Source organism: Lactuca serriola, chromosome 7, assembly GCF_051521515.1.
Source record: "Lactuca serriola cultivar US96UC23 chromosome 7, Lser_US96UC23_V15, whole genome shotgun sequence".
Lineage (NCBI taxonomy): Eukaryota > Viridiplantae > Streptophyta > Magnoliopsida > Asterales > Asteraceae > Lactuca > Lactuca serriola.
In genome coordinates, this window is record NC_136414.1 from 8,159,979 (window position 1) to 8,175,699 (window position 15,721).

The following is a 15,721-nucleotide window of genomic DNA, read 5'->3' on the forward strand; positions in this document are numbered from 1 at the left end:
TTTTATATATGATTCAAATATTTCCAATAAAAAAAACAATTTACTCGTAGAAAATCATTGCTCCTTCACTTTTCTCACTTGGTCATAAAAATTTCTAACGGTAAACCTTAAATACGGTTACAATGTTATTGTGACCTATACTAGCATATAAAACAACCTACACTAGAATAAATCTCAATTATAAATTCTTTGACATTTTATGATATATATAATTTAAGCTCTTGTTATATGTTTTATTTAGATGTTAATAAATCGTATATCAGATTTATATTAAACTCAATCTCTATTAACATATGAATAAAACTGAATATACACGGTCTAGTCATATATGATTAAAGAAGTGTTTTAACTGAAATATGATGTATTGTTTATTCAAATATAAAAAACGTACAATGAGATGAGAACTAGTGTGTATGTATGTGTGTGTGTGTGTGTATATATATATATATATATATATATATATATATATATATATATATATAAGAGAGAGAGAGAGAGAGAGAGAGAGAAAGAAAGGGGAGGAGGAGGAGGGATATATATATATATATATATATATATATATATATATATATATATATATATATACACACACACACAACTCATACATAATTATACCATCATTTAGTTTTGAATCTTGATGAAGATGTCTCCTTTTATTCTATCTTTACCATTACTATTACCCTCAAAAGAAACAAACCCTTTAGTCTTTGATGCGTCCATTCTTCAAAATGAAACTAATATTCCTGCACAATTTGTGTGGCCGGACCATGAAAAGCCCCGCCTTGAACCACCATCACCACCACTTTATGTTCCTCCAATCGACCTAAAAGCCTTTATTTCCGGCGAACCACTTGCAACATCCAATGCAAGTCGTCTAGTCCATTCTGCGTGCCAAGAACATGGGTTTTTTCAAGTTTATAATCATGGTGTTGATTCTAATTTAATAAATGATGTCCATAGGATTATGAATTTGTTCTTTGGGATGCCACTTTCGGAGAAGCAAAAAGCTGAAAGAAAATTTGGTGAATATTGTGGATATGCTAGTAGTTTCACTAATAGATTCTCCTCTAAACTTCCATGGAAAGAAACACTTTCTTTTAGGTATTCCGCAGATCCAAAGTGCTTGAACATAGTACATGATTACTTCTTAAATGTAATGGGAGAAGATTTTAGTGAATTCGGGTATTGGTCCATCTTTTAATTAACTTTTTTCTTCGTTTATCTTTAAAGATCGTGAATCTTAATTTTCCTTGCCTAATTTAAAATTCCCTTGCATTACAAGTTGAATTATTTTCCATAATTCTAGTAGAGTGTTCTTGGGTACGTGTAAAAACATCAAGATTCACATATTTTAAATAATTCCATTTTATTCTATAACTAGCTTTGACATTATTGTTGATTCATATAGGAGGGTTTGTCAAGAATATTCTAAAGCTATGAGTAAACTAGCTCTTGATATCATGGAGCTACTAGGGATGAGCCTTGGAATAGACCCATCCTGTTTTAGGGATTTCTATGAAGAAAATGATTCGATCATGAGATTAAACTACTACCCTCCTTGCAAAAAACCTGATCAAACTCTTGGAACCGGTCCTCATTGTGATCCGACATCCCTAACCATTCTTCATCAAGACAACGTTGGTGGGCTTGAAGTGTTTGTCGACGAAAAGTGGCACTCCATTGCTCCTTGCTCTGATGCATTTGTTGTCAACATCGGAGATACATTTATGGTTAGTAACAAAACAACATTCACTTGCTATTTGATTTTGATCACTGACTTTAGCTTAATCATCTTTGTTGTAACGAATATCGAATCTTGAAGTTTGCAATATTACAAGATTAAGCTTGTTTTCACTAACATAGAGAAGTGTTTTTGTTCTCCAGGCACTATCAAATGGATTATACAAGAGTTGCTTACATAGAGCGGTGGTTAATAGCAATACTCCTAGGAAATCTCTCGCATTCTTTCTTTCACCTAAAATGGACAAAGTTGTGAGATCGCCTAAAGCCTTGGTTAAATACAACAATCAGAGGATGTATCCAGATTTTACATGGTCTACTTTCCTTGAGTTCACGCAGAAACATTATAGAGCAGACATGAAAACTCTAGATGCCTTCTCAAGTTGGCTTCAAATGGAAAGAAAATAAGACTTTTGATATTAGTTTCGATTTGAAATGAGACCATGGGCAAGTTTTGTTAATCTAGTTTCAAGTTTCAATTTTGTAAACACTTATTTTGTTGATATGTCATGATCTAATCGATCACCATGCTATTTAATCATGTTTATTTATGAATATATTTCTAGAAACAATAATGATTTCTGATTACAATTTATGAAAAACAAGTCTTTAAGGATTCAAGTATTGTTCAAGACTTCAAGTTCATATTGAAATCAGTAAAAGTGTAAACATGACCCTAAAATGACAAATATAATGTTTTATATGAAAGTTACTAAGTTATAAATAAAGTATTCTCAAAGAGTTGGAGGATTATTTTTTAATGTAATTTTAATATGGAAATTACTAGGTTAGGATTTGAAAATATTAAATGACCTCTAATTATGAGTATTACAAATAAGTTTATATGTTTTCTTGAAAAAAATGACATATATACATAAATTTTAATAGATAATAGACATGTATATATATATATATATATATATATATATATATATATCCTATTATAATAAATAAATAGTTTTAATATATTTTTGCCAAGTGTCACTCTAATACAACTCCTCATTAATATTATGTCATGTGTCATGTAGATATATTAGACAATTTATTTCAAAATTTAAATTTACATTTCTAATTATATATTAAATTGAAGTTATAATTACTTTAAAATTTTGATATATCTCTTAATTAGTAATTTATTTAAAATAATTGATTAATAATTATAATTTTTTATTATGAAAGTTTAATTAATTTTATAATCCGTTATTCCGACTTGTTATAAACTAGTATATATATATATATATATATATATATATATATATATATATATATATATATATATATATATATATATATATATATATATATGAAAAACTATTTATTGATAAATCTTTAAACCAACTTATCAGCTTTATTTTCGGTCAATTAATTAAGTTTTAAAATATGCAGAAAGAATTATCATGAGATTTGATTGTTACGTATTTGTATTTTATAATTTGTTCAGAACTTTTCATTCTTATAAATTATATTGTTTTTTACAAGTAATTTATATGAAAGCAATTAATGATTAAGTTTTATCAAAAAATAAATACAATAATTGAACAAATGATAGCTCAAAAGGGATTTCTTGATGACTAACCATTAAAAGAAATTAATATGAGATTACCGTAAGTTATCATTTCCAAATATTGATTCTTAAGTAATGAACAATTAGAGTGTCTTCGGCAAAATTAGCTGTTAGCGATAGGCCTGTAACGGGTAGCGGATAGCTTGTAGCGTTTTGTTAAACGCTACATGAAGTAACATTTGGATTTGGAGCGTTTTGTTTAAATTAAACGTTACAAGCTTGTAGTGCCAAACAAGATTTTTTTTGTTCAAAACGGAGCGTTTTATCAAACGCTAGAAGTTAGAAGCTTTCAAACGCTCCGTGCCGAACATGCCTTTAGTAAATACATTTTTGCCTTTAAATTCATTTGAACATATGATATCAGATTTAACTTTGAGTGATTGGCTTTTTATACATTGCATTAGATTTTTTTATTTTTATTTTTATTTTTAACTTGTACATATAATATCATCTTAAAGATATTACAAGAAAACATTATAGTTTGCAATTTTTTTATTTTTTTATTTTTTATTTATTTATTTATTTTTTATATTTGACACGTTACAAAAATTTAAAAGAATAAAAATTCATATCGACCTTTTTATGAAAAACCTAATATGGTTTTTAACTTTTTATAAGATATAATGTTTTTAGTATTTTTTACATAAAAATTGTTAAAATTGTTAGACTGTGATGTATATCAATATTTAAATTTAATTTTTGGTTATTTACTTACCGGTTAATTTAAATGATTAAATATAAAATAATAATTCATATATGAAATATCAAATTTATAATGAGTATACAATATTGTCAATGATTTTTTTTTTCTAAATTTAGTTCTTATATAATGAATTTTTTATACTTATATATTTCAAATAAAGACTGATATAGTTTTATTTAAATATTAATGTCTTTAGAAATATAATATTTTGATTGAAATATTTCATATTAAAACATGACGTATGTTTACAAAAACAAAAAAATTAATAAATAAAAGGTTTTTATAGAACATTTTAGATACAATTGGCAACAACCATTACAACAATAGACTTCGTAAATTCTATTAAAACAGGATAGATGACATATACATCAACAATTATGTCTCCATAAAGAAAAGAAACAGCTGCACCACATAGATAATATTCGACATTTGCAAACCTATAAGTTTGTAAATATGGAAAACAACAAACAAGCATTGGGAAAGCATAAATATAATACATTTTATTTTTTATTTTTTAAAGTTTTTTAACGATTCTTTATTATTTAAAAGTATATAAATATTACTTTTTGTTTTTGTTTCTTTATAGAAATTAGCATTTATTTATCTTCAAGACAAAAAAAAGGTATTTATAGATTAACATGATGAATTTTGTGACATTGAATTTTGTCTTTAAAATTTATTAGTATCGATCTATAAATGTTATAAAATAAAAAATTATTAACTTTTTAATGTTTAATTATGTTTTTGGTGTGTTAAGACCCATTTAAATCGAGTTTATAGTATTGGTCAAGGATAGACTCGACGAGCCGTTCTTGGGATTCGGCGAATCGGGGTGTAATAACCACCAAATCCTTTCTGTTGAAGCACCAGATGATAGGATGGAAAGTCCCTCAGTTGTTTAGGCCCATAAGGGGCCTGGGAATCATGGGATTCGACGAGTGTTTGAGCAAACTCGGTGAGTCAAAGGCAATCTTCAAACCCTTGAAGATGGACTCGACGAGTTGTTCATACAACTCGACGAGTCATAGACTGGACACATTCTTATGAGGGAGATGAACTCGACGAGTTCAAGGAAGAACTCAGCGAGTTGGATGAAGATGGTTCCTGTAACACCCCGAGTTCAGAAGTGCAAGTTCAGGGTTCTTAGTGTAAATAAGGAAGGTCGATTCGGCGAGTCGATGGATAGACTCGGCGAGTCGAGTCGAGATTATGGTCATGTGTTAATTGACCAACTCGGCGAGTCGGCAGCTGGACTCGACGAGTTGGTGCTGAAGGGAGAAAACCCTAATCCGGGGATTGTGCCCTATATAAAGCACATTATAACCCACCTTCAGCCTCTTTGCTCCCCATTTGAGATCCAGAAACCCTCATCTCGTGTGTGTGACTTCATTAATGAAGAATTAGAGCTTGGAAGAGAAATTTGGTGTAAGAAGTTTGGGGATTTGGAGGCCATCATCAAGGGGCTTGGGTAGATCTGAAATCTACTTCTGTTTGGGCACATTTCAGGGGTAAGGAACCTCCTCCTTAAGCTATTTCATTATTGATTCATGAATGGTGGTTAATTTGGGATTCATTAGCTTGTTGGGAACTATCTCGAGTTTGAGGCTTAGATCTGAAGTTGCTACTTCAGATCTAGACTTGTGATGGCCCAAAAGGTCATAAAGTTCATGTCTAAGAGTTATAGGTGAAGCCTTTGTTTTTAACCCTAGCCCTAGAAGTGTTTTGAGATTATATCTCCTTGCTTTCACGTAAAGTTTGCAACTTTATGTGAGGGTTAGGCGGTAGAAGAGTGGATCTATGGATTTGAGTCCCTACTGATGGGTTTTAGCCATAAGAACATCCTATGTGCTCATACAAACCCTAATGCTTGGATCTAGGTTTCTCTATTGTACATGCAATTCATCCAAGACTATAAACCCTAGATTTAGTACATGATAATCAATATAACATATAAATTAGGGTTGAGATCATACCTTGATTGTTATGTAGCAATAACAATCTCAAATCCTCCTTGTAATGACTTTAGAAAGCTTAGAGTCACAAATGTCACTCCTCTAATGGTTCACAAACACAAAGAGCAAGAGGATGAAGAAGAGAAGAGAAGGAGGCTGCCCAAAACATGTAGAAACCCTAATCAACAAGTTCCCCACATTTTTGGGGCATAAGGGTTCTTCAAATAGTGAGGCTATTAGGGTTATCTAACAAGGAAACCCTAATTTGGATGCTTAATCCCTAAGCAACCCATGGACCCCTTCCTTATCAAGCCTTGGACGATTTCTATTGGGTTTCCCCATAGAATTCGTCCAACCTTATAATATAAGGTAATCCATGGCCCAATTGCAATTATCTTATAATTACAATTCCAGTCCCTTAAGTTTAATTAATCTCTTTTAGCCACAAACTTAATTCTTATTAATTCTTGACTAATATTAATTAAACAATATGATTTCTCCTTTAATATATTATTCTCATAATATATTAATAAATCATATTTAATCCTTTCTCTCCATAATTCATCCTATTAAGTATCTTTGGTGAAGGCAACCCAAAAGGACCATGCACCATCGGGTCAAGTACATACCAAAATAGTTATGGACTTAGACACTAATCCAACACCTGCATGGCTTGAAAAGCCTCTGTATGGAATGAGAACTAAAGAGACTCAGCGAGTCACATGGGTGTGCTCGACGAGTTGTATGAAGATGAGCATGGACTCCGCGAGCTGGAAGAACAACTCGGCGAGTCTGTTGAAGATTGCCTTGGACTCAGCGAGTCTGGTCGTGGAATCCAAACCTTTTCTGGTTGAGCTGTGAATCGGTGAGTCAAGGGATGACTCGGTGAATTGAGCGGGAAGGGACTCAAAGCTTGTTAGACTCGACGAGTCTTGGGGCGATTCGGCGAGTTGAGTCGTGGCATAGGAGTTTCTAAGCATAGGAAATCGACGAGTCAACGGGTTGACTCGGCGAGTAGGGTCAACCAGGAAGGTTGACTTTGACTGAGGACTTTGACTTGGACCAAGGGTTGACCAGTTCGACTTCCAAGGGTATTTTGGTAATTATTGGTGTTTATTGGTTTTGGTTAATTGGTTTTGTTCAGTGGTGGAGTTCGTGCTGGTGGTCGGAGCAGTGTGGTCTTATTTCTTCAAGTCGGAAGGTGCAGGTGAGTTATCCTCACTATATCAATAGGGTCTAAGGCACTAAGGTCGGACCTTTATCGGATGGAAATCCAGGTGGTTGTTGTTATGTTATTGCTTTGCTATGTCTGCATCCTGGTAGTTAGGATGGTATATGTTGGAGACATGGTTAAGGTCGGTATCCTGGTATATAGGATGATGTTATGCTAGTGAACGGTTAGGTCGGTATCCTGGTTAGGATTTTGCTATGTTATGCTATATGCTGGATCGGTTTGATTAGTTGTGAGATGTTATATTGTAAAGCCCGTAGATCCGGGCTAGTCAATTTAGAGATAATAGGGGTCGAAAATGACTTTTCGACAAAAGATTATTTAGAATAAATAATCTTAACCAAGTTGTAGAATATGTCTCAAGGGTTCCGTACATATAAAGAGCGTCGAAATCCGAGTTATAACGAAGAAGTTATGACCCGTCGAGGTTTAGCGATGGAACCGGCACGACACCGCGAAGACGTAAATAGCAAATTTATGATAGAGCGTCTTTTAGCCTTAGTAATCTAAATGAAAGTCATAGAATATGTTAACCTGAGAACGTCCATAAAAAGAACGCCCAAATCTGACTTCGTATGAGGAAGTTATGATTTTTCGAAGTTTCGACTCAGCGGTGTACATCCCGAAGTTCGAGTATTAGATCGAGCGGTTTTTATCCGAAACAAACTAAATGAGAATCGAAGATCTCGTTATTAGTAGCGTAACGATAAAAAGACAGATGATAATGGACATCTGATGAACAAGTTATAAGATTTTAACGGACCAATCCTGTCCCGGCCTGTTAAAAATATAACTTTAAAAATAAAGTAAAAATTAGCCGACAGAGTCTAAACGAAAGTTGTAGAGTACGTCTCCACCTACGCGTGGATATAAAGAACGTCAAAAACGAAGTTCGTATCAACGAGTTACAGATTATAATAGCATATTTACATATTAAAATAAAGTATAAATCATATATACGTACACACACACACACACACACATATATATATATATATATATATATATATATATATATACATATGTATATATCATTAGAAAGGTATCGACAATGCGGTCATTATAAGACTAATGTTGAGTTCTTTCGACATTAGTTTGGTACAAATATCATTAAATTTATTTAAAATAACATTATAAAAGGGTGTTTAGTTGTTTATATAACTATAAGGTCATTAAGTAATTATGGAGGGTAGTTTTTGTAAATTCAATTACTATAAATAAGAGGTTTGTGCTCTCATATTTCTTGCACTATTCTCTTGATTCAAGAGTCTTTCTCTCCTTATCCCCCGAGCATTTCGGTCCCTCGTGATTCGACTTCTCTTTCTGTAGTTTTTAGTATAGTAAGGTGAGCGCTGAAGCGTTGCACGAATCTTTCTTAGAAAGATTCAACGACGAAGTTTTGCCCCTGCAGAGCCCGACTCCTAGCTAAAATTCTCTTGTAAATAAGTTATGCTTACCCTATTTTAAATATAGGTTATATTTAAAATTAGTATTGTTATTATAAAATTTTAATAAATATTTGAGCTATTATTATGACTTATTTAAGTGTCGTTATAATATATTTTTAACTACTCGCGGTACGGAGAATCTGGTTGTTTTATGTCTGGCCCCTGTCCGTATATAGTGTTTGAAAAGTATTGTTTAAACGCTTATATAATAATAATAATAATAATAATAATAATAATAATAATAATAATAATAATAATAATAATAATTAGTCACGGTAAATATTAGACTAAAATCTAGTGGTAATAATACTAGGTTTCGTCGAAGGAAATTATTTTAAAGTAAACGAAGCGCTGTCCGATTACCGAGTCACCACCTTCTCAGGTGCGTGCATAGTTACTTTCATCTTACACATAGATATGAAGTATTTAATATATATTACATGTTGTGAGTGCATAGTTACTTTCATCTTACACATAGATATGAAGTATTTAATATATATTACGTGTTGTGAGTGCATAGTTACTTTCATCTTAGACATAGATATGAAGTATTTAATATATATTACATGTTGTGAGTGCATGGTCCCTTTCATCTTACACATAGATATGAAGTATTCTATATAAATTATGTGTTATGTTTGTGTATTATCTGAGTACCTGCTGTCTATGCTAGTTGAACGATTTTATACACTTTTTAAAGGATTTAAACTGTATATGTATTTTATATCTACAAAAATGTTGGGGTAAAACATGGGTAGATGTAATAGATGGAATATAAGTTGGACGATGAGTTGAGAGGTGTTATAGACCACGAGGTGAGGGTGAGAGGTGAACAATGTGAGAATCCTTTTCCCAAACGATGGCCCCGTCATTCAGCAGAGTATGGATGACAACCACAAACTATTCTAGACAGTCCAGTGGAACACTAGCAGGCTCGCAACCTGTAAGTGTTGTGAACGATGTGTTCACTCGGTGTACTCTAAACCCTGGCGATCATGCAGACTTGATGCCTAAACCCTGGTGATCATGCAGACTTGGTGCCAAAACCCTAGCGACTATGCAGACTTAGTGCCTGTTGTATAAATTCTGGCGACTATGCATACTTAGTGCCTAAACCACGACGACGATGGACTTCGTGTCGATTCCTTAGGATGATCCTTAGGAATGTATGAACGAGGAATGGTTGATTCTTAGGGTAAATCCTTAAGAGTAAAGAAGATAATGGGGATGGGTAATTGGGTTGATTTTTTGATTGTTTGAACATAATAAATACATTATTGTGGGTTGAAAACCCTATGTACTCACCAGGTTTCGCAACCTGACCCACTCAGTTTATTTATGTCACAGGTGTTGTCATGAAGTCACATTACATTGAGAGATTAAAGAGATGTAGATCACTAGTAAGTTATGTTTATGATTATGTTTCTGTATTGACGATGACATCCCAAACGTTTTAAAATAAATAAAATACGTTTCTTCGAAAATGTTTTGTTAACGTATTTATCATGTGTTTCTGGGAACAAATTCCGCAACATTTTTATGAAAAGAAGTACTCTGGTTTTTATAAAGCATAAACAAAATCGGTCTTTTCTGGCCGTGAAAATGGGGATGTCACAGTTGGTATCAGAGCATTAGTTTAAGCGAACTAGGAATAAGGATTTATTTCTAGACTTAAACTTAGAATGTTAAGCGATGATTGTGAGATGAGTGTCTGCTATAATTTAGACACTAGCACTAGTTTATTTTAGGAAAATGCCTAAAATGTTTTATGTGCTAAATGATTTATGTTATAGCTATAAAAATGCCTTATATGTTGTTATTTGTTCGAATCTATGGTCTGTTGCCGACCGGATCTGGAAACCTTATGTGTTCAGGATTCTAAGCGTATGATTACGATATTAGAACTAGCATGTAACGTTTTAGAGTAATAAGGAGATTTATACGTCTATCGTAAATAAGATCTTTCCTATCTTAAATTCTCGTCTCGGTACACCGAACGTCTGCTTGGGTGTACAAAACAAGAGGAAGATGACAACCTGAGCCTAACAATGTGATGGGTCATGCATCGGTCGTTGCGCCTGCACCCGAACCTATCACAATGGCAGAAGTTCAGGAAGTGATGTGAACCATGATAAACTGAGAAAATAGAGGAAAAGAGACGGCTTACGATACTGAATGATACCTATCGGAAGATATCATAAGAGAGGTATCTTGCCTTTAGAATACGTCTGATAAAATAGCAGTATGTCTAGAGAAGTACGGTACATCTGAAATGTACACATTTAATTGGCGGGATGATAGGACGATTGGTGTAATTCCTAAAGTTTTCCTATCATCTGGAATGTCCATCACCAACCGAGTTGAAGCAGAATTGATGATTAAAGATATGCATGGAAGAAGTCCTAGTAGAGTCTAGGGAAATTTTTATGATTATTTGGACACACCCGTATGTGTTAAATTGTTTTGATATTTTAGGACTTGGGGACTACGAGACAATACTTGGGATGAGTATGAGTCGGTGTGAAAGGTAGTAGATGCATATACTACCGGAAGCACAGGACTCACGCTTCGATCGGGGAAAGTCACAAGGTTACCAAGAAGCTAGTAATTGATTCTGTTTTGTTCATGTATGTCGTTACCATTGTTTCGGTAATGACCAAGAAGATGATTGTTATTCCGACCGTAGTGGTCATATCAATTTGACTCCGACTACACTGAGTATGTTATGTGGTTCAGAGAATCAAGTTCGAGGTAGAATCTGACTTAAGACGAAAGATTGAAATAAAAAGCGATCAGTAGAGGTATCATGAAAGGTTGCTTGTAGCTAGAAATGCTACCTTTTAAGATGTGGTTAGAACATGAAGGAAGGTATAGTCTGTTGTGGAATTTGACTCTAAAAGACCTGAGTCCAAGCGATGCATCATACGATGAGAGGTCATTAGAACATGACCCATTAGTCTATTATGATAATCGAAGGAAGAAACTTATCTCAAGTTTGTTAAAAAAAGGAGTCTCCAATAAAGATTGAGATCGCGACATCAAGATCTTGATTGGAAGTCTAACATGAGATAGAGAGCGGGTCCAAGATCGGACACCGCCTGCAGTCAGGAAGTCTTAGAGTTAGATACTCATTCGAAGAAACATCAAAGTTATAGTTATTACTTAGGATTAAGAGATAACGTATGGAGTCATCATGTGAGTCCTGTTTCGTTGATGATTCCGGTACGTAATCATCCTAAGAGGGAGATAATTGTAACGCCCGTAGATCCGGGCTAGTCAATTTAGAGATAATATGGGCCTAAAATGTTTTATGTGCTAAATGATTTATGTTATAGCTATAAAAATGCCTTATATGCTGTTATTTGTTCGGATCTATGGCCTGTTGCCGACCGGATCTGGAAACCTTATGTGTTCAGGATTCTAAGCGTATGATTACGATATTAGAACTAGCATGTAACGTTTTAGAGTAATAAGGAGAACATACCCAGGGCGGAACTAGCATGTCCTGCTTTGTGCTATAGGCCAACATACCCAGGGCGGAACGGTTAGACCGAAGGCCCGGCGAGCGGTCCGGATAGGCTGAAGGCCCCAAGAGGGCGGACCAGACATGCCGAGGCTCGGAGAGTGGACCAGACAGACTGAAGGCCCAGTGCGGGCGGACCAATCATACTGTAGACTCAAAGGGTGGACCAGGTGGACTGAAGGCTTGGTGCGGGCGGACTAGTCATATTGTAGACTCGGAGAGAGAGTGGACCGGGTGGACTGAAGGCTTGGTGCAGGCGGACCAGTGACACTGTAGACTTGATATGCATAGCTGTTCTGTTTATGATATGATATGATATGTGTGTGGTATTGTGGTTGGTATTTTGGGGGTAACTCACTAAGCTTTTGGGCTTACAGTTTCAGTGTATTGTTTCAGGTACTTCAAGAGACCGTGGCAAGGCGAAGGTATGATCGTACCACTCCTCAGTTTTATGTTAATGTTTCTGGGATACTTTGATAATAAATGAACTGAAAACCTTTTTGTAATAACTTAATGAATATGGGTTGTTTTTGAAAAGTTTAAACTGGTTGTAAATTTCCATAGTGTTACAGTTCCGATGGTTTGAATGAAGGAGAACCCGTCGAGTTCTTGCTAGACTCGAAGAGTGGAGTTGGTGTTGGATCGGGTTAGTGGAGTATGGACTCGACGAGTTGGTAGACCAACTCGGCGAGTCATGTCAACTGGGTGTTAACTTTGACCAACGTTGACTTTGCCTGGTTTTTGTATTGACCCTGGTTAGGGTTGTATGTTTTGTTTGATGACTTCAAGGTTGTCGTGTAGGGATTGAGGAGTCGAGGAAAGCCAACCTTCACGCCAAGGACAGTCCAGACACTACACGACGTCGAGGTAAGTTACCTTCCAGTAGAAGTGGGTCTAAGGCACCAAGGCCGACCCACTAGTAATTGTTTGTTGGGATGATTATCTTTGTGATAATTGTCTGGCCTGTTATTGTTGGATATGTGAGTATGCTAGATTGCTAGATATGTGAGTATGCTAGTTTGCTAGTTGCTATGTTATGTGAGATAGTATCAGTAGAAGGGGACTAGTCCCCGATTCGGTCGCTAGGACCAATGGGTAGGTCGGACACCCCAAATATGTCTGACAGCATGATTATGATATGATATTATGTGTTAGTAGTAGGGGTGAAATAGTCCCCGTGTTCGGTTGAGATAGACCGGAGGGTAGGTCGGCACCCTAGAATGGCTCGACATAGGTAGGTCAGCACCCCATAATGGCTTGACATGGGTAGGTCAGCACCCCATAATAGCTTGACATGGGTAGGTCAGCACCCTAGAATGGCTCAATATGGGTAGGTCAACATCCCAGAATGGCTTGACATAGGTAGGTTAGCACCCCGGAATAGGTTGACATGGGTAGGTCAGCACCCCAAAATGGCTTGACATAGGTAGGACGGGCGCCCCGGAATTGTCCTACAGTATGTATGCTATGTGATTGTATGGTATGTGGTATGATGTGGGAACTCACTAAGCTTTGTGCTTACAGTTTCAGTTTTGGTTTCAGGTACCTCTTCGTTCAAGGGGAAGGAGTTGGCGGTGTAGCAGCACATCACACATACACACATGATTTCCGTTTAGTGTTTTCTGAGATTGTACTATGATATTTCGTTACTTCAAGATGATTTGGTTTTGAGACATGATATTATGGTTTTATGTATTGACATGATCTTGGCAATGTTTTGATAAACTAATTTATAAATCACTTAATCAAAAATGAAATTTTTGGACTCAAATTTTGGAATGTTACAAGTTGGTATCAGAGCCCTGGTTTGAGGGATTCGGATACACCCTCGGGGGTGTCTGGACTCAAACCGAGGGACTAAAAGATTTTTCACAAAGAGAATAGTTTTCTGAAATTTAAAATCAAGGAAATTTAAGAAAGAACAAGGTGTGTGATGCGTGCGACCAGCCGAGCTTAAGTAAGTTTTCCCCAAGATACCCATACTTGTTATGCTACGTTACATGGTATATGATTCTAAGAACTGCATGCTAGATTAGGGCTAAGGATCTAAGAGGATGCCTTTTATGCTTGATATATGATTCTGAGAACTGCATGCTAGATTAGGGATAAGGATCTAGGAGGATGCCATTTATGCCTGATATATGATTCTGAGAACTGCATGCTAGATTAGGGCTACTGATTTATGTCATAAGCGCCCCAATTTTCAAAATTCTTCTAGATACCAGAAGCCATGGTCGTTGTAACGCCCGCAGATTCGGGCTAGTCAATTTAGAGACAATAAGCATCAAAAATGAGTTTTTGATGGAAAATTATTTAGAAGGATTAATCTTAACCAAGTTTTAGTATATGTTACAAGGGTTCCGTACATATAAAGAACACCGAAATCCGAGTTATAACGAAGAAGTTATGGCCCGTCGAAGTTTTACAGCAAAACCGACACGACATCGGGAAACGTAAATAGTGAATTTACGATAGAATAATTTTTAGCCTTAGTGATCTAAAAAAAATTGTAGTATACATTAAACCGAGAACATACAAAAAAAGAACGCCCAAATCTGACTTCATATGAGGAAGTTATGAATTTTCTAAGATTTGGCATAGTAGTGCACTACCCGAAACTCGAATTTTAGTTCGAGCGGTTTTTGGCCAACGCGAGCTAAATGAGAGTTAAATATCTCATTAATATGAACTCAAAGGCAAAAAGACAGACGAAAACAGAGTCCGTATGTAGAAGTTATGAATTCTACGCGGACATTTAACAGTATAATCTCCTCGTATTGTTAAATTTAAGATCGGTCGAGAATTAGCCGACAGAGTCAAAATGAAAGTTGTAGATCTTATTCTTACCTACGCGTGAATATAAAGAATATTGAAAATGAAGCTTGTATGCGAAAGTTATGAATTCTTGAAAATCGGTTGATTTCCACCCTGTGTGCGATGCCACGTGTCAGCACCAGGCTCAGACTTGGAGACCAAGTTGGCTTACGACATGAGCATCATAAAACTCATGACGTGAGTGACCCTCCAGCCCCCTATAAATAAGAGGTGAAGCCTCCATTCTTCCTCACACCTCCCATCACTTGCCTCTCTCTAGCCTCGAAACCCCCCGAAAACCTAAGGAACCTCCCTAGCACGAAGCAGAAGCCCCAGAGCGCCCGGCGGATCCGAGAAGAAGAGATTTTCGGCTCGGAAACGCTGCTCCAGCGAAACTCAGTTTTTAACAAAATCCGTTGTAAGTGAGTTATGCTTACCATACTTTAAGTATAACTTATGTTTAAGTTCATTATCGCTATTATGAACTTATAAACATGATTTATCATTGAATCCAAGTCGTTATACTGATTGATCTACTTATGGGGATGATGTCTAGGATGTGATTTAGTGAGGTGTTTAAAGCGGGATTTCCAAACAGTATAATTCGTATACCAAACGGACCCTACCTCTAATATGATCCTACCTGGTTGTTCCTTACTTTATAGATCATGAAGTAGACTTTGAGTTAATGATGAATCTAGACTAATAATTAGTCGCAATAAAGATTAGACTAAAACTTAGCGATA

The 15,721-nt window shown here is 35.3% G+C and overlaps 1 protein-coding gene across 1 annotated transcript; it reads left to right on the top strand.

Annotated features, from left to right (window-relative positions):
* Positions 1-636: 636 nt before the first annotated feature.
* LOC145061616 (gibberellin 20 oxidase 1-D-like) lies at positions 637-2,249 on the top strand. Its single transcript, XM_079009148.1, has 3 exons — positions 637-1,182; positions 1,409-1,730; positions 1,885-2,249. The coding sequence occupies exons 1-3, from the start codon at positions 638-640 to the stop codon at positions 2,146-2,148; spliced, it is 1,131 nt and encodes a 376-aa protein (XP_078865274.1). The 5' UTR covers position 637; the 3' UTR covers positions 2,149-2,249.
* The last annotated feature ends 13,472 nt before the right edge of the window (positions 2,250-15,721 follow it).